Source organism: Heptranchias perlo, chromosome 3 (assembly GCF_035084215.1).
Source record: "Heptranchias perlo isolate sHepPer1 chromosome 3, sHepPer1.hap1, whole genome shotgun sequence".
In the NCBI taxonomy this organism is placed as follows: Eukaryota; Metazoa; Chordata; class Chondrichthyes; order Hexanchiformes; family Hexanchidae; genus Heptranchias; species Heptranchias perlo.
This window is the reverse complement of record NC_090327.1, coordinates 83,903,132-83,921,672: the sequence shown is the minus strand read 5'-3', so window position 1 is coordinate 83,921,672 and position 18,541 is coordinate 83,903,132. Positions and strand designations below refer to the sequence as shown.

General features: G+C 41.1%; 1 protein-coding gene across 4 annotated transcripts in view; it reads right to left on the bottom strand.

The window, feature by feature from the left end:
- Positions 1–18,541, bottom strand: part of zc2hc1a (zinc finger, C2HC-type containing 1A) — an 88,281-nt gene that overhangs the window by 10,369 nt on the left and 59,371 nt on the right. For 2 of the 4 annotated variants that reach the window (XM_067980653.1, XM_067980660.1), the window contains exons 8-9: positions 13,092–13,220; positions 1,865–1,978 (exon numbers count right to left, since the gene is read on the bottom strand). In XM_067980653.1, the coding sequence (XP_067836754.1) occupies positions 1,865–1,978; positions 13,092–13,220 (243 nt within the window). Of the gene's footprint in view, positions 1–1,737; positions 1,979–13,091; positions 13,221–18,541 lie in introns of those variants that run through there. The other 2 variants (XM_067980665.1, XM_067980664.1) reach the window with 2 other exon arrangements.

Here is an 18,541-nt window from a genome sequence, read left to right as displayed (position 1 = left end):
GATTGGGTAGGGAAAGCCAGCACGGATTTGTTAAAGGCAAATCATGTTTAACTAACCTGATCGTGTTTTTTGATGAGGTAACAGAGAGGGTAGATGAGGGCAATGCAGTAGATGTGTTATATATGGACTTTCAAAAGATGTTTGATAAAGTGCCGCATGGTAGGCTTATCATCAAGATTGCAGCCCATGGAATAAAGGGTGCAATAGCAACATGGATACAGAATTGGCTAAGAGACAGGAAACAGAGAGTAGTGAACGGTTGTTTTTCGGACTGGCGGGAGGTGTACAGAGGTGTTACCACTGCTTTTCTTGATATATATTAATGACCTGGACTTGGGTGTCCAGGGCATAATTTCAAATTTGCAGATGATACAAAACTTGGAAGGGTAGTAAACAGTGAGAAGGATAGTGATAGATTTCAAGAGGTTATAGGCAGGCTGTTGGCATGGGCGGACACGTGGCAGAGAAATTTAACGCAGAAAAATGCTAAGTGATACACTTCGGTAGGAAGAATGAGGAGAGGCAATATAAACTAGAGGGCACAACTCTAAAAGGGGTACAGGAACAGAGAGATCTGGGGGCATATGTGCACAAATCATTGAAGGTGGCAGGGCAGGTTGAGAAAGTGGTTAAAAAAGCATATGGGATCCTGGGCTATATAAATAGAGGCATGGAGTACAAAAGTAAGGAAGTCATGATGAACCTTTATAAAACACTGGTTTGGCCACAACTGGAGTATTGTGTCCAGTTCTGGGCACCGCACTTCAGGAAAGATGTGAAGGCCTTAGAAAGGGTGCAGAAGAGATTTACTAGAATGATTCCAGGGATAAGGGACTTTAGTGGATAGACTGGAGAAGCTGGGGTTGTTCTCCTTGGAACAGAGACGGTTGCGAGGAGATTTGATAGAGGTATTCAAAATCATGAAGGGTCTAGACAGGATAGAGAGAAACTGATCCCACTGGCGGAAGGGTCAAGGACCAGAGGACATAGATTTAAGGTGATTGGCAAAAGAACCAAAGGTGACATGAGGAAAAACTTTTTTTTTTTAACAGTGCGAGTGGTTAGGATCTGGAATGCTCTGCCTGAGGGGGTGGTGGAGGCAGATTCAATCACGGCCTTCAAAAGGGAACTGGATAAGTACTTGAAAGGAAAAAATTTGCAGGTCTACGGGGAAAGGGCGGGCAAGTGGGACTAGCTGGTTTGCTCTTGCATAGAGCCAGGGTGGACTTGATGAGCCGAATGGCCTTCTTCTGTGCTGTATCCTTTCTATGATTCACTCACAGGGTTGTGAATCTTTGGAATTCTCTACCCCAGAGGGCTGTGGATGTTCAGTCGTTGAGTATATTCAAGACAGAAATCGATAGATTTTTGGGCTCTAAAGGAGTCAAGGGTGTGGGAATTGGGCGGTAATGTCGAGTTGAGGTCGAAGATCAGCCATGATCTGATTGAATAGCGGAGCAGGCTTGAGGGGCCGTATGGCCTACTCCTGCTCCTATTACTTATGTCCTTAAATGCTGGCCTTGCCAGAGTTGCCCACATGTCAAAATCAACAAATAACAAAGAAAATCCTAGAAATTTTCAACTGCAACAAATTATAGTGTTTCTTTGAAGCATACAAATTATAAAGACACAGAACACATTTTATTCTCTTTCTTCATCTAATCAATATATTAAATTTTACAAACTCATTTCATGAAAAAAAAATGAAACACTGCAAGCTTCAAATTGAATCCCAAGACAAATCCATCAGCTGAAGGTGAATTCTCACTGTACTTTATTCTGGATATAAAAAAAGATTAAAACAATTGTTTCAATAGAACAGTTTTCTTCCTTTCAAGTTACAGAATATTAAACACTATACTACCGTATATAATTCTCAGCATTGTAGGTCTTTTTGTTCACTGAGACTGTTGCAGCAACATTCCTGGTTCCACTGGGTGGTGTTAGTGTTCGAGACCTGATGTTACTGGTCAAACCTCTGAAAATAAAGTGTCAATGTATATATCAAAAAAAGCTAAACATTCAAGTATTTATGAATAAAAATGTTTGAAGCCTAGATTTCCATTTTTCTCTATATTAAGGTCAAACTTTTGATGAATGTAATGCTATTGCAGTTTTTACATCAAATATCAGCATCAAGCATTCTTAAGACAGGTGCTAGGTATAAGTCCCTATACAATGCCCCAGTAAGCCATCATTTTAGCTTCCATGTAATAAGGGTATTCTGGAGCTGCGACTGACAAATAAAGGTGTTCCTATGTTGATGGTATGGCAACCAGATTCTCGTTTACCCATCTGCACCCCAAAATACTAATTACAAAGAGCATGGAGTAAGCTCTGGTGTTCTAACTTGTACACCTCAAATTCCCCATCTGCACATCTTATTTTTTCATCCCTTTTCTCAGGTTTCTTGCAAATTTAAAATGTTGCATTAGAAGGTGGTATGTTGAATATAATGATAAGGCCATGGCAGTTAGGTTTAACCTTAAAGAGTAAGGATGGGGAGAACTGAGTAGTGTAGCGAGTTAAGAATACTATCATTTCATCTCTGGGCCCTACATAGAATGTACAGCACAGAAACAAGCCATTTGGCCCAACCAGTCTATGCCAGTGTTTATGCTCCACATAAGCCTCCTCCAACCCCTCTTCATCTAAGCCTATCAACATATCCTTCTATTCCCTTCTCCCTCATGTGTTTACCTAACTTCCCCTTAAATGCATTTATGCTAGTCGCTTCAATTACTCCTTGTGGTAGTGAGTTCCACATTCTTACCACTCTCTGGGTGAAGAAGTTTCCCCTGAATTCCCTATTGGATTTTTAAGTGACTATCTTATATTTATGGCCCCTGGTTCTGGTCTCCCCCCGCAAATGAAAACATCATCTCTATGTTTACCCGATCAAACTCTTTCATAATCTTAAAGACCTCTATCAGGTCACCCCTCAGTCTTCTCTTTTCTAGAGAAAAGAGCCCCAGCCTGTTTGATATTTCCTGATAGGTATAACCTCTCAGTTCTGGTATCAGCCTAGTAAATCTTTATTGCACCTTCTCCAGTGCCTCTGTATCCTTTTTATAATTTTTTTTATTCGTTCATGGGATGTGGGCGTCGCTGGCGAGGCCGGCATTTATTGCCCATCCCTAATTGCCCTTGAGAAGGTGGTGGTGAGCCGCCTTCTTGAACCGCTGCAGTCCATGTGGTGAAGGTTCTCCCACAGTGCTGTTAGGAAGGGAGTTCCGGGATTTTGACCCAGCGACGATGAAGACCAGAACAGTTCATAGTACTCCAAGTGCGGTCTAACCAAGGTTCTATACAAGTTGAATAGAACTTCTCTGCTTATCAATTCTATCCCTCTAGAAATAAACCCCAGTGCTTGGTTTGCCTTTTTTATGGCCTTATTAACCTGTGTTGCTACTTTTAGTGATTTGTGTATCTGTACCCAGAGATTCCTCTGCTCCTCTACCCCATTTAGACTCTTAGGGCCTGATTTTAACAGGCCTGCGGGTTTCCGGCGGGTTGGGTTTCAGGAGCGTGGTCAACATGCTCGGTGAAATTAGTGGGTTGCCCGCGCGATCGTAGCAGTCAAACCACTAATGGGATCCAATTACCTGCTCCTCCGGGCTCCGCGCTGCTGGTCTGCGCGTCGGGCGGGCTGCGCATGCGCAGTACGATCTGTCAGCTGGAGGCTCTCTAGTTAAAGGGGCAGTCCTCCACTGACAGATGCTGCAACCAATAGAACACATTACAGCATGGAGCAGCCCAGGGGGAAGGTTGCTCCCAGTTTAATGATGCCTCACCCCAGGTATCACCAGATGGGGTGAGGAGGGGGGGGGGGGGGGGGGGAGGACAGAGATCTTCCACCTGGCGGGCGGGAGGAAGCGGCCTGCCTCTGCCACCAAGAAGGCCTGGCTCGAGGTGGCAGAGGAGGTCACCTGCACCACCAACATATCGCCCACCTGCATACAGTGCAGGAGGCGCTCCAATGACCGCAGTAGGTCAGCCACAGTGAGAACACAAAGTCTTTCCCCTACACTCCGTCTGCCACAACACTGCCCCCACCCCACATCTCCTTCGGCACCGCCAACACCACTCTGTCACATCACCCCTCATACCCACTCAAACCCCATCCTCATCTTACCTGCACCTACTCACCTCGCGAGTACTCACCCCGCCACTAACACGTAACCCAATCCTCATATAATCTCATGGCTCTATCCCATACGCACCCTCTCGTGCATCTCCCTCACGGCCAGCCTCACTCAACCTGCCACCACCTGTGCTGCAGCCACAAGGCATGCATCACATATGTGCAGTAGGCAGCGTAAGGCAAACGTGTCGTGAGCATGAAGGGGATGCACAAGGGTGTTTGAGGGTTTGTCATGGGTGTTACCTATATTGAATTTCAGAACAACTCACATCACACATTATATTGGCACCACCACTGCCATGTCTCCGCGAATCCTGTCTGTTTTGTGCAATAATGCCCGCTCCTGGGTATCACTATGAGGACCCACCACTGATGCTACCCATTGTGTCACTGCAGAGTAGGTGCAGGTGTATTTGCAGGGCTCTTCCGCGCAGATGATTGAGACACATCGGCGGTGTACCAGGCTGCACCCTGGAAGGATGCGAAGGAGAAGTTGTGGAGGGCAGTGGTGACTTTGGCAGCGACAGGTAAGCAGATGGTGCTGGGGCCAGCCAGGAGCAGCTCGGCATGAAAGAGGCTGCAGATGTCCACGACTACGTCGAGTGAATCTGCGCCTCCGTGTGCACTGCTGCTCGGAGAGGTCCGGGGAGCTGCGCCTGTCTGTGGACCCTGTGGCGAGGGTAATGCCCTCTGCGACGCGTCTCTCTCTGCGGTAGCCCTCCCTCCTGCTGTACAGGTGGATGTGTCACAGCACTCTGTTGTGGAGCTCCACATGTCAGAGGTGGACGGCGTGGATGGCGAGGCTGGTGATGCTGTTCGCCCTCCGAGGGGGTCATGACTGCAGCTACGACGGCCCCCATCCGCAATATGTACATCTGAGGGGGTCCGCAAGGTAGGCACATGTCTCCGGACCCCGGGGTGAGTGTGCAGGTTGGTGACTTTGACCGTCAGGAGGGGGGTGGTGGAGGCCACACTTTGTCCCAAGTGACAGAGCGGCCTCCTGCAATGGCTGAGGGTCTCCCCCACCCCACCTGTCAAATGGACCTTTGCAGCTGCCACAGGCTGAAGGCTGCAACACGTCCAGTTCAACTGGGACTGTTTCCCCCAGTGTGTGAAACAGTCCCATGTTTCTCCAAAATCACACACAGTCCCTTAATCAGGTCAGTTAATGACCTGAACAAGCGAAATAAATGCTGTCAAGTGGCATCCCGCTGACTTTAATTGCCTGCGGGATTCCCACCAGCGGGGGCTGCGCACGCACCCCCGCACGTCATCGGGGAACCCGGAAGTGGGCGGGATCGTGGCGCGATCCGGTCACGTGCCTGGAGATCGGGATTTTCGGGGCCCCCCCCCCGCTGGAAACGCACAGGAAACCCGACGGTAAAATCGAGCCCTTATTCTCCAAGTGGTATGTGGTCTGCTTATTCTTCCTACCAAAATGAACCACCTCACACTTATCTATATTGAAATTCATTTGCCAATTACATGCCAATTCTGCAAGTTTATTAATGTCTTCCTGTAGTTTGTCGCAGGCCTCCTCAGTATTAACTGTATCCCCACTATAGTGTCGTCCGCAAATTTTGAAATTGTACTTCTGATTCCGGAGTCCAAATCGTTTATGTAAATGGTGAACAACAGTGATGCCAGCACCGATCCTTGTGGAACACCACTTCCTACCTTTTGCCAGTCTGAGTAACTACCTTTAACCCCAACTCTCTTTTCTGTTTTGTAACCAGCTTGCTATCCATTCTGCTACTTGTCCCGACTCCACATGCTCTGACCTTAGTCATGAGTCTACTATGCGGTACCTTATCGACGGCTCTTTGAAAATCCTAATATATTACATCTACTGCATTAGCTTTGTCTACCCTTTATGTTACGTCTTCAAAGAATTCAATAAGATTGGTCAAGCATGACCTTCCCTTTTGAAATCCGTGCTGACTGTTCTCTATTATATTTTTGGTTTCTAGATGTTTGTCTATTACATCTTTGAGTAATAGAAGTTTGAATTCAACCCAGACTGACGGGACAGAAGTCTCTTTGCTCCTTCGTATTTAAGGATCCTGTATGAAAATAGGTTTGGGCAGTCTCAGCCCTGTTCTTAGGTAAATGACTTGGGCCCAAAGCACAAGATGTGCCTCACAGTTTGTTACTCAATTGGCAATTTATGGAGAGTGCTAGTTAGACCTTATTTGAAATACTGTATTCAGTTTTACTTACCTCACCGTAGGAAGATTGAACTGGCCTTGAAGAAAGTCTAGTGATTATCAGGATGATACCTGGATTTAAGGGACTTATCTTTGATAAGGGCCTGGGTAAATTTGGGTTATAGGCCCCCAGAGATAAGGGGTGATCTAGTTCAGGTGTTTAAAATAATGAAGTGAATTGACAGAGGCAGATAGGGAATGATTCTTCCTTCTACCATGGGAATCCACAACAAGGTGTTATAATGTTAAAATCAGAAATAAGCCAGTTAAAATAAAATGGAGGAAAAAAAACGCATAAGAGTGTGGGAGGTCATACACGTAGAATTAATAGAAGTGTTTAAAAGAAAGATGCATATTTAGTTGGGAAATAAGGAGCATGGAGAAGGGTAGGGAATTAGGATTAAAGATAGAGCTGCCATGGCCAAAAAAAATTCCTCGGAGAGGCTATAGGAATGGCACGTTGCTAGGTAAGTACAAAGAGCTGTTTTTGGAGTGGTTCATGCTTACATTGAGTGTCTGGAATGGGAAAGTGTTTAATTCCCAGAATTAACATCCTTTATCTTGAAGAGCACAAAAAAGACATGATAGACAATGATGCTTTACTGTGATTCAAAAATATATATCAACGATTTTTTGATTATGGATATTTGGCACCAAGCTGTAAATTTAAAAAAAATAAACTTTGCTAAATTTGAATTCACCATGATTCAGCAATTTAAATTTCCCATAGTCAAATAGTTGCATTTCATATTTTTTCAATCAAAATATGAAATAGATTAATGAGAAAATTCAGTTTTTATTTCATCAAAACTCACATCTTAAATTAATCCATTAAAAATGTTGAAATACTTTTAAGTTAAAGATACCATATTTTTGTGCTAAAAATATCCACCTGCATAATGGGAAATCAACTGTGCACAGCTCTATGACACATAATTTACAAATTTGGTATCCATTAGCCTATCTCCCACAGCATCAATATTTAATTAAACTAATCCCATGTTTCATAGCCATAATACATTATATATTTTAAATAAAAATACATGATCCGGAAAAACCTAAATTTTATTCTCTGAAAAGCTAAAAGGCACATGCCTCAACCAGGAAATTGCCGGCTATATAATCACCAAAACTGTTTCCACTAACAACCTGCCAGTTAAAACACAAAATACAGAGAAACTTTTTGTTCTTTAAAATGTCAAATCTATCTACTGTATTTCTAATATCTATAATTTCCAATTCAGTAAAATGGCACTTTTGGAAAATAGTTATAGTCCTTGTTTATGATTGCCAGAGCAATAAACAATAGATACTATACATTGATACCTATGAAGACTGAACAAAGTTTCAAATAATTTACACCAAAGTATGTGATTTGGGCTTTAAAACATATTTTCCAGGACCTGCGCCATTACTCATAAGTAAATGCATCATTTAGTTGAACACTGAGTCAGAGAAGAATTTGATCGCTGTCTGTGCCGAGTTAGTATATCTCAGCTGGGACAACAAGGGGTGGGGGAAAGAGAGCCATGGCTCATTCTCCTGATTGACTCTGCATGTAAGTGTATGTTTGGACTTTGGCCGAGAACAGATTTGGACTTAGCTGTGATGTTACTCACATTCAAATAGCCTGTAATGAATGAAGAACAGCCATTTGGGCAAGATTGTAGAGGGCTCCCATCATGCATGGAACGGTATTACAGCAAGAGTCAGTTCCTTTAGGAGAGGAGAAAAAGGAAGATAATTGGAAATAAATAAATTTCTTTTTCCAGTATCCTCCTCTAATCTGTCCCTGATTTGCAAAAGTATCTGTGGAAATAATTTTTAAAAAGATTTTTTATTGGGATTTACCAATTGCTTAGTGGGTAAATACATAGGTCATACAGACCACGAGTATTCCAGTTTTGATTCCTGATCTGCCCTGAGTTTTCACATATCTGTAGGTATGGCAGTGGGGCATTACAACAGGCATTAGTGCCTCTGGGCTAGGGAGGTTAGCAACAGGCCCAATCTAACCATCTACAATACTGTCCGTTGGATGGCCCCAGAGCAGCTTGATGAACTAGTTTAAATAAAGGTACACTTAAAATGGTTTGTGAAGAGTCTTAGTACACAAGGTCAAAATACAATATTGTTTTTGATAACTATTTGTCTCTCACTTGAAAAAGTGAAAATGTTCATGTGACACATTCTAAAAATGATCTAATTGCTATCTAGCTCAGATATTTCAGAGTACTATGCATAAGTAGCTGTAGATACTAGTTTTCTTGAACTTTTCTAAGAATGTATTTGGGATTCTGAAATCCTGTCCTTTTAAAGAATGCTAAAAGCAGTAATTAAATGTAGTCCTTCCCATCTCAAATGGCACATTTTCTATAATTCAGCAGTTAAATAAAAACTGCCACTTTGTAATAGTTTCAATCGGAGCAGTATAGTGGAAGGAGGAGGAAAAACCCAACTATCTACTGAATCAGAATCTGTGGTGAAGCTTATAAAAAGAGATGAAGAGTCACTTATCTCTTCATAAGGTTATTCTGGTGAGCCAAAAAGGTTACTTATCAATAGCTTCCACCAATTGCTCAGCCTTTGCATACAAGATACATCTCTAAATTCTTATCTACCAATGAATTGCAGCATCAGTAACAAAACATTTCTAAAGATTCATGAATGCCAATGACAGCAGGCATTGAGCTTGAAATGAAATTTCGCCTGATCACACCATGCTAGTCCAAATATATAACAAGTCAAGGGCAAGAAAAGTCTATTCTGAAACATCTCAGAACCCCATGGAAATCATACTGGAATACCATACTGATGCACGATACATACGGGATAGAAAGCCAGTTAGCTAGCCAAAGAGAGTCAAATTATAACATCAGACACAACTGATTACACAATTAACAAGCCAAGATCAATAGACAGTAGTGCTATTGCCTTGAAAGAAAAGACTAGTCCACAGGTCACTAAAATAAATTCATAAATTCAATAATCAAGTCCAAAAAATAGCGCTCTCGTAGCAATAGGTTTTAAAAAAAAGTTTGAGATTACATTTTTCCCTTTTAATCTTAATGATTAAAAAGGCATGACTGCAATTTTATATTTCAGAGTAATAAGTCTGCTTTCCGGATACAAGATTTTAAAATATTTTTGATCAGATTTATTTATGGAATGATCAATGCAAGATAGTTAAATTCTTCATTAGACATTGGGAATAAATGTATTACAAAATATGATGGATAACATCTGCCATGCCAGACACTTTCATCACAGGCTAAGGTATTAAATAGTTTTATTCATGAATATGGTCAATTACAGAAACCAGTGGTATAGATCCCAAGATAGTTATGGATAAGGAAAGCCATTCAGCCCATCTTAATTCATCCATCCAGAAAGATCCTAAAGTCCCACACTGTAGCATCTAGATATTTCTTAAATGATTCTCGGCTTTTCTACTTGGAAGTCTATTCCACACATTGATGAATCTTTGTATGAAGAAGAATTTTTTGATCTCAGTCTTAAATCCTTTAAAATACATCATTGGCTGTGAAGCGCTTTGGGACGTCTTGATAAAAGACACTATATAAATGCAAGTTCTTTCTCTTAATGGTTTGAACCTGTGCCCACTTGTTCTATTCTTGCAAGTTAATTTAACATAGCATTACAGGGTTACTTTTTTCATCTCCTGAACAATCTTATCCACCTGTATAAGATCACCACTCAGATGCATTCTTTCTAGGCTGGAAGGTCTAAGATTTTCTAGTCTTTCCTCATAACTAACTTTGGGGATCAGTCTCATGGCTCTTCTCTGCACTGCCTCCGGTACTTGAACTCCTCCCTTGTGTACTGGTAACCAGAAACAGATATGATATTCAAGGTACAGTCCAACTAGAGCACGATAACATTATTATCTCCTCTGCCTTATATTCTACTGATTTGTCTAAGTAGTTCATCATTCTATTGGTTTTGTTGATTATTGCTCTGCATTGATTGGATAAGTTTAGTGTTGAGTCTACTAAAGCTCTTGGGGACTCTTTCAGTTTCATCCATAGCTATTTCAACACTATTCATGAAGTATGTGCAGTACTTTACACTTCGCAATAAATTCCATCTACCATTGTTTTGCCCACATATATATTTTGTTTAACTCATCTTGTAATTTGAGCTACCTCTTTCAATCCACTGTCCCTCCTAATTTGGTATCATCTGTAAATTTGACCACTTTGCATTGGGTTTCTGAATCCAGGCCCTTTATGTAAATTAGAAATAGTAGTGGCCCCAACCACTAGCTCTGAGGCACCCCACTTAGTACTTTCCCCTCAATCAGACATAACTCTACTAATGGGGCTTCTTGTTTCCTACCCTTTTGCAGTTCCTAAATGTCCACAGTACTTTCCAAATGCCTTTTGGACGTCATCGTAAGGCTTTCCTTGAATTTGATACAAAATTGCTGTTAATTGAGCAACCGCAGATATTGTAAACTTTTAATTTGTTTTAAAAAAAGCCACATTAGCAGTTAACTGCTTTTTAGATGTCATGTTGAGATAAATTGTTATGAGAAATTTACGGTCAGCTTTGGACCTGGTTTACTGATCATTTTCTGTTGTTCCTGGGTGTAAAATAGGAGAACAATCCCGTTACCAACATTACTATTCTCCACCCCACCACCCCCCCCCCTAACTCTATCAGTGAAATTAATGGTAATCAACAGCACATACAAAACATTAGATTGTCCAGTACAATATGAATTTTGGAGGCAGCCAAGGGGTTAATTAAAATAAACCAGTCAAATTCTTCTCACAAAACTTGAGATGAAATATTTCTCAGAAGGAAATTAAGTAATCTTGTTCCTCCGCAAAAACAGAATAGTCTTTGTATAAATTATTTAAGTTCAGGTTTATGGAGTCCAGTTTACCATGTGCTATGTCAGTATAAATTGAACTGTGACACACAAAGTATGTTGATTTCTTATATACTCAATCCCATTACCTGCCTTTATATTGTATGGGACCTGTGTTAGTGGTATCAGCTCCCAATGTGCAGCTGCAACCTAAAAGTAAACTTGCTGAAAAGAACCTAAAAATAAACTTTAACTGGTAAGTAGATTTATTTTTTCTCCCACTGCCAAACTGACCAAACAACCTTGTTCAGCAGCGAAAACAGAATACAGTCTTGTATGAATTACAAAAGTGTAAACTAGAGCACAATTTACCCACTTGTGTAATGCAGGACAATCCATACACTGACAGCATCAACATGCTGGTCTTACATTAATAATGCTTTTGAAGAACCGGCACTACCTTTGAAAATCAGCTGAATAATAAAACATGGACACCATCAGCCTTCCTCCTGCAACCTGTCCTATTGGTGTGTTAGCAAATCACCTTATGAATACATTTGCAAGTCAACATACTTTGCCCCACAAAGGTATCCTGTGACAATAACCCCAAACATCTTTTGTCAATTTTGCACTAATTTGATCTCCATTTTCAGTGTAGCTTTTTAAAACAGCTATTTAAAAACAAAGTAAAACCAGAGAAACGAAGGAAAAAACTCCATTTTTGTCAATCACTCTGTCCTTCAGTGAACAATTTTACAACACCAAGTTATAGTCCAACAAATTTATTTTAAATTCCACAAGCTTTCGGAGGCTTCCTCCTTCATCAGGTGAACATCACCTGACGAAGAAGGAAGTCTCCGAAAGCTTGTGGAATTTAAAATAAATTTGTTGGACTATAACTTGGTGTTGTAAAATTGTTTACAATTGTCAACCCCAGTCCATCACCGGCATCTCCACATCCTTCAGTGAAGCCAGGGAATCACCATGTGACTTATTTTCCATTTTGTAGCCTAAAAATATTAATTAAAATTGTCATGATTTTTAACTACATGAAGTATGGACAAAGTACATCCGGTGGGGCCATAATGCAAGTTTCCATTTGTGGATTATATGATTACTTCACTCTTGGAAATAAAATTTATTTAAGTATATTTTATGAAGCTTGCTGTAAATTTTATAAAAATAATTACCAGTTTGGATAATTACCAGACCTTCTCATTGCTTCATTAGGTGGAGGTTAAATACAACAAGAACTTGCATTTAAATAGCGCCTTTAATATGGAAAAACATCCCGAAGCGCTTCACAGAGTATCAGAGAAAAATGGATGCCAAGCCAAAGGAGATATTAGGAGTCACCAAAAGTTGTGGCTTTTAAGGAGGGTCTTAAAAAGGTGGAGAGGGAGATGGAGAGGTTTAGGAACAGAATTCCAGAGCGTGCAGCTGAATGCACGGACGCCAATGGTGGGTAATGTGCAGGAAGCTAGTGTTGGAGAAATGAAGAGTTTAGGGGTGGGGGAATTACAGGAGGTTACAGAGATAGGGAGGGGCAAGGCCACAAAGGAATTTAAACATGACTGAGAATGTTGGGAGATTGGGAGTCAGTGTGGGTCAGCAAGGAAAAGGTGCAATCTTTGAATGGAACTTGATGCAGGATAGGTTACAGGCAGCAATTTTGGATGTGCTGAAGTTCACAGTGTCGAGGATGAGCGCCCAGCCAGGAGAGCATTGGAATAGTCGATTCTGGAGATGAGAGTTTCAGCAGCAGATGGGCTGAGGCAGGCAATGTTAAGGAAGTGGAAGTCTGCAGTCTTGTGATGCAGAGGACATGGGGTCAGAAGCTCAGTTTGGGGTTAAATCAGATGTTGAGGATGTGAACAGTCTAACAAACTAAGCAAATACTCACTTATTTACAGCCATTAGCCCATTTGGTCTTTTGATGCTATGACCTGTTTTACCATCAACTTGATGCTTTCCTTGTAAATCTCGTCCTGTTCGCAGTGGTGGCCCCAACATTTCCATACCATTAAAACATCTGAAAACAGTATGATATAGCATTACACTATGTGGCCAATTCGTTTATTTATGTGCATTGATATATGTGACAAAATGTTTTACTATTACATGTTGTGAGAAACGATTCTCACTACATCTTTACCCATCCAGCACTAATTTTAGAAGAAAAGGATTCCAATGTAAAAATTTTAACTATCTACATCACTTTTTTTGTCTTCAGCAGATAGCTATAAACTGTAACAAGGACAGATACCTCACAAAATGGACCCTGATGGCTGACTGCAGCACAAAAAGAGCTCAAAAGTTTGTGCTGCGCCGCAAAGGGAAGACCAGAACCAATGGCTTAAAGCATGATTCTGCATACAAGGGACAGAGTTCCAGCCAACTTACAGTCTCGCACTGAGAGCACAATAAAATTCTGAGTGAAGTACAAATAACTAATAGGATTTCTCTAGTCAGTATTTTGTAGACAACTGACAGTCTTGTAATTTTAGGCCAGGCTGTAGATCAGAACCCTGTTTTTTTTTGATTTGGCAGGTGAATTAACAAGTTGGAGACAGCAGAACTAATATTTTCTTGGAGAGAGGGAGCTGAAACTCACTTTTCAAAGACTGTTCTGTGCTTGTAAGAAAGCCACACAAGCACAGGTTGAAAGCGTAAATGACTCTAATTGTACAAATCAGTGTTTATAAAGTTTAAACCTTCCTACCTTTACAACTAGTTTGCAACTGTTACATAGGAAACATAGGAATATAGGAACAGGAGTAGGCCATTCAGCCCCTCGTGCCTGCTCCACCATTTGTTAAGATCATGGCTGATCTGTGATCTAGCTCCATATACCTGCCTTTGGCCCATATCCCTTACTACCTTTGGTTGCCAAAAAGCTATATATCTCAGATTTAAATTTAGCAATTGAGCTAGTATCAATTGCCGTTTGCGGAAGAGAGTTCCAAACTTCTACAACCCTTTGTGTGTAGAAATGTTTTCTAATCTCGCTCCTGAAAGGTCTGGCTCTAATTTTTAGACTGTGCCCCCTACTCCTAGAATCCCCAACCAGCGGAAATAGTTTCCCTCTATCCACCCTATCCGTTCCCCTTAACATCTTATAAACTTCGATCAGATCACCCCTTAACCTTCTAAACTCTGGAGAATACAACCCCAATTTGTGTAATCTCTCCTCGTAACTTAACCCTTGAAGTCCGGGTATCATTCTAGTAAACCTACGCTGCACTCCCTCCAAGGCCAATATGTCCTTCCGAAGGTGCGGTGCCTAGAACTGCTCACAGTACTCCAGGTGCGGTCTAACCAGGGTTTTGTATAGCTGCAGCATAACTTCTGCCCCCTTGTACTCCAGTCCTCTAGATATAAAGGCCAGCATTCCATTAGCCTTCTTGATTATTTTCTGCACCTGTTCATGACACTTCAATAATTTATGTACCTGAACCCCTAAGTCCCTTTGGACATCCACTGTTTTTAACTTTTTACCATTTAGAAAGTACCCTGTTCTATCCTTTTTTGATCCAAAGTGGATGACCTCACATTTGTCTACATTGAATTCCATTTGCCACAATTTTGCCCATTCACCTAATCTATCAATATCGCTTTGTGATTTTATGTTTTCATCTACACTGCTTACAATGCCACCAATCTTTGTGTCATCGGCAAACTTAGATATGAGACTTACTATGCCTTCATCTAAGTCATTAATAAATATTGTGAATAATTGAGGCCCCAAGACAGATTCCTGCAGGACTCCACTAGTCACATCCTGCCAATGTGAATACTTACCCATTATCCCTACTCTCTGTCGCCTTTCGCTCAGCCAATTTCCTAACCAAGTCCGTACTTTTCCCTCGATTCCATGGGCTTCTAACTTAGCTAACAGTCTCTTATGTGGGACCTTATCAAATGCCTTCTGGAAGTCCATATAAATAACATCCATTGACATTCCCTTGTCCACTACTTTAGTCACCTCTTCAAAAAATTCAATCAGGTTTGTCAGGCACGACCTACCTTTCACAAATCTATGCTGGCTCTCCCTGATTAACTGAAAATTCTCGAGGTGTTCAGTCACCCTATCCTTAATTATAGACTGTTCAATTGTTTTAGTTTGCTTTAAGCTTACTTGGTCTGCTGGAGCTCCAGAGAAAATGGAAATCAGGGCTGGGAAACAACCACATATTAGAATCAGCCAATCAAGAGGCAAATTGAAGAAATTTGGATAGAATGGAATAAATGTAGGGATAACTGTATTTTGACTTAAGATTAAGAGGGATCTAGGATGGTGATGAAAGTCCAATTCCCAAGTTCCTGTTGACTTGCCACTTTTTTGGGTGCACGTTTACATCGACTTTTGCCATTATAAATTCTTATGTCCACATTTCCTGTGCAATTTTCCTATGTTGATGTCACAATGCAATTGCATACTGTGGCCACTGAGTGGCTCTTTAGAGCAAATTTTTCTGCTCGGTCTCCCAGCTCCAATAACATGTTTTTTCACCGGATTTTTGTGTTTTTACTCACACACAACTGATTCTTTTTTCACCCCCGATATTTTTTCTCGCTTATTAATGCCCCTAGACTCCCATTTGCTCCTTCCTTTGGTTGTGGGATTCCAGGCACCTTTCTTTTTTATCTGTATAATTACTTTAATACTAATTAAACCTTATCCTGTTAAATAAGCTGGATCCCTGTACTGTTAGAATAAGATAGTGTAACAAACAATTTAACAGGCAATATAAAGAATATTTAGGAAACATTCTTATTAGACAGGATGCTGACATCATTTATCAATTATTTTTGCTGCAATGGATGGAATGTCGAATCGTATGTGCTTCTGTCTTATCCTGCAATTAAATCCAAGTCCTGCACAGATAAGTACAAGTTATGCTCCTTCCTTATTTATTTTTGTACCTTGTATATAATTATTTCCTATCCATTTATTACTATCAATAACTGTAAATCTTACCTTCAAATATATATGCTATAGGTATAGGAACAGGAGTAGGCCACTCAGCCCCTCGAGTCTGTTCCGCATCAATAGAATTAGATCATGGCTGATCTGTACCTCAGCTCCTTAACCGCTGTTGATCCATATCTCTCAATACACTTACCTAATAAAAATCTGTCGATCTCGGTCTTGAAGGTTGACCCAGCATCCACAGCCTTTTGGCGGAGAGAATGCCACATTTCCACTACCCTTTATGTGAAAAAGTGCTTCCAGATTTCACTCCTGAATGGCCTAGCTCTCACTAAGATTGTGCCCCCTTGTTCTGGATTCCCTCACCAGAGGAAATAGCTTCTCTGTATCTACTCTATCTCAATCCACTGAAAAAGAGCACTGGCACGAGGTGAGCTAATAAAGAATACTTTTATATGAAGCAGCCAGATAATCAAAAATAAATTGTATATTACTGCTTAACTTACGACTTAATGGGGTAGATTTTCTACGATGGCCATGCACGTGGCTAGAACATGAGGGCTTTACGCTCACCCAAACTGTGCACACCTGACCCTGACTAAGTGAGTTAGCTCCAATTAGAAGTTTATAGTGAGCTCCTCGTGTGCATTCTCCAGTCACACAGAGTTTGCAGATTTGGGAGCAGATATGGAGCACTGCAGAAGCTATTTAAAAGGAAGTGGCTTTTTTTGCAAACAACTTTGGAAATGTTTTCTAAACTGTTAACTCATTACAGAACAGCACCAAGGAAGAGCACTCAAGTTTACAGACACAGTATTTGAGATGCTGCTGCAAAAGGTAGCAGATAGGAGGGTTGCCTCCCAGAGGAGAAAGGCCAACAGTGCCAGGCATGAAGCAATGCAATGCATCTGATCTTTATCAGCCAGACACTGGCGTCAAATTAAGAGAATTTTTCAGATCCAAAGAAATCAATAGTAAGGCAACCTACCAATATCTTATATCAAATAGATTGACAGAGTATGTATGGCACAAAGTGTTTCCTGACACCCTATTACACATTGATTGACCATAAGACCATTAAGAGATAGGAGCAGGAGTAGGCCATTTGGCCCTTTGAGCCTGCTCCGCCATTTAATGAGATCATGGCTAATCTGATTTTTACTTCAACTCCACTTTCCTGCCTTTTCCCCATATCCTTTGACTCTCTTGCTGATCAAAAATTTGTCGAACACAGCCTTGAATGTATTCAATGACTCAGCCTCCACAGCTTTTTGGGGTAAAGAATTCCAAAGATTCACAACCCTCTGGGAGAAGAAATTCCTCCTCATTTCCGTCTTAAACGGGCGACCCCTTATTCTGAGACTATGCTCCTTAGTTTTAGATTCCCCCATGAGGGGTAACATCCCCTCAGCATCTACCCTATCGAGTCCCCTCAGAATCTTATATATTTCAATAAGATCTCCACTCATTCTTCGAAACTCCAATGAGTATAGACCCAACCTGTTCAATCTTTCCTCATAAGACAACCCTTCCATGCCCGGAATCAACCTAGTGAACCTTCTCTGAACTGCCTCCAATACAAGTATCCTTCCTTAAATAAGGGCACCAGAACTGTACGTAGTACTCCAGGTGTGGACTCACCAGCATCCTGTACAGTTGTAGCATGACTTCCCTGCTTTTATACTCCATCCCCCTCGAAATAAAGGCCAATATTCTGTTTGCCTTCTGGATTACCTGCTGCACCTGTATGTTGACTTTTTGTGTTTCATGTACGAGGACACCCAGATCTCTCTGTACCGCAGCATTTTGTAGTATTTCTCCATTCAAGTAATATTTTGCTTTTTTATTTTTCCTCCCAAAGTGGGTGACTTCACATTTTCCAACATTATATTCTATCTGCCAAATTTTTGCCCATTCGCTTAACCTGTCAATATCCCTTTGCAGACACTTTGTATCCTCCTTGCAACTTGCTTTTCCACCTATCTTTGTATCTCCATACTCCATAGATTGGTTTTCCATACAAAGCATTCAGACTGTCTTACCATCTGTCCTTTGAATGTTTACTATGAATGCCCTTATTGCAGTAGGGCACAAATCTCTAGCTGCAACTCATCACAAACTAGTGGGACAGTAACAAATTAAAAATGGCTTCACCTAAAAATTCCTTCTGAGAAAACCAAGCTGCATAATGCTAATTAATGTGAACTGCAATCCAGGGACTTGAGTGTCACTGTATGAGCATCTTACATTTCCAACACCTGAAAACTGCTTTTCCATTCGCAGGACAGCACTTGACAAGACAGCAGACGAGAACTACAGGAGGACTCACAATTATAAGTATTCATAGGAACATAGGAATTGCTAGACAAAAAATGAGCAAGGTCCATCTAATTCGCCTACCACCAACCTGGGAGTCACAT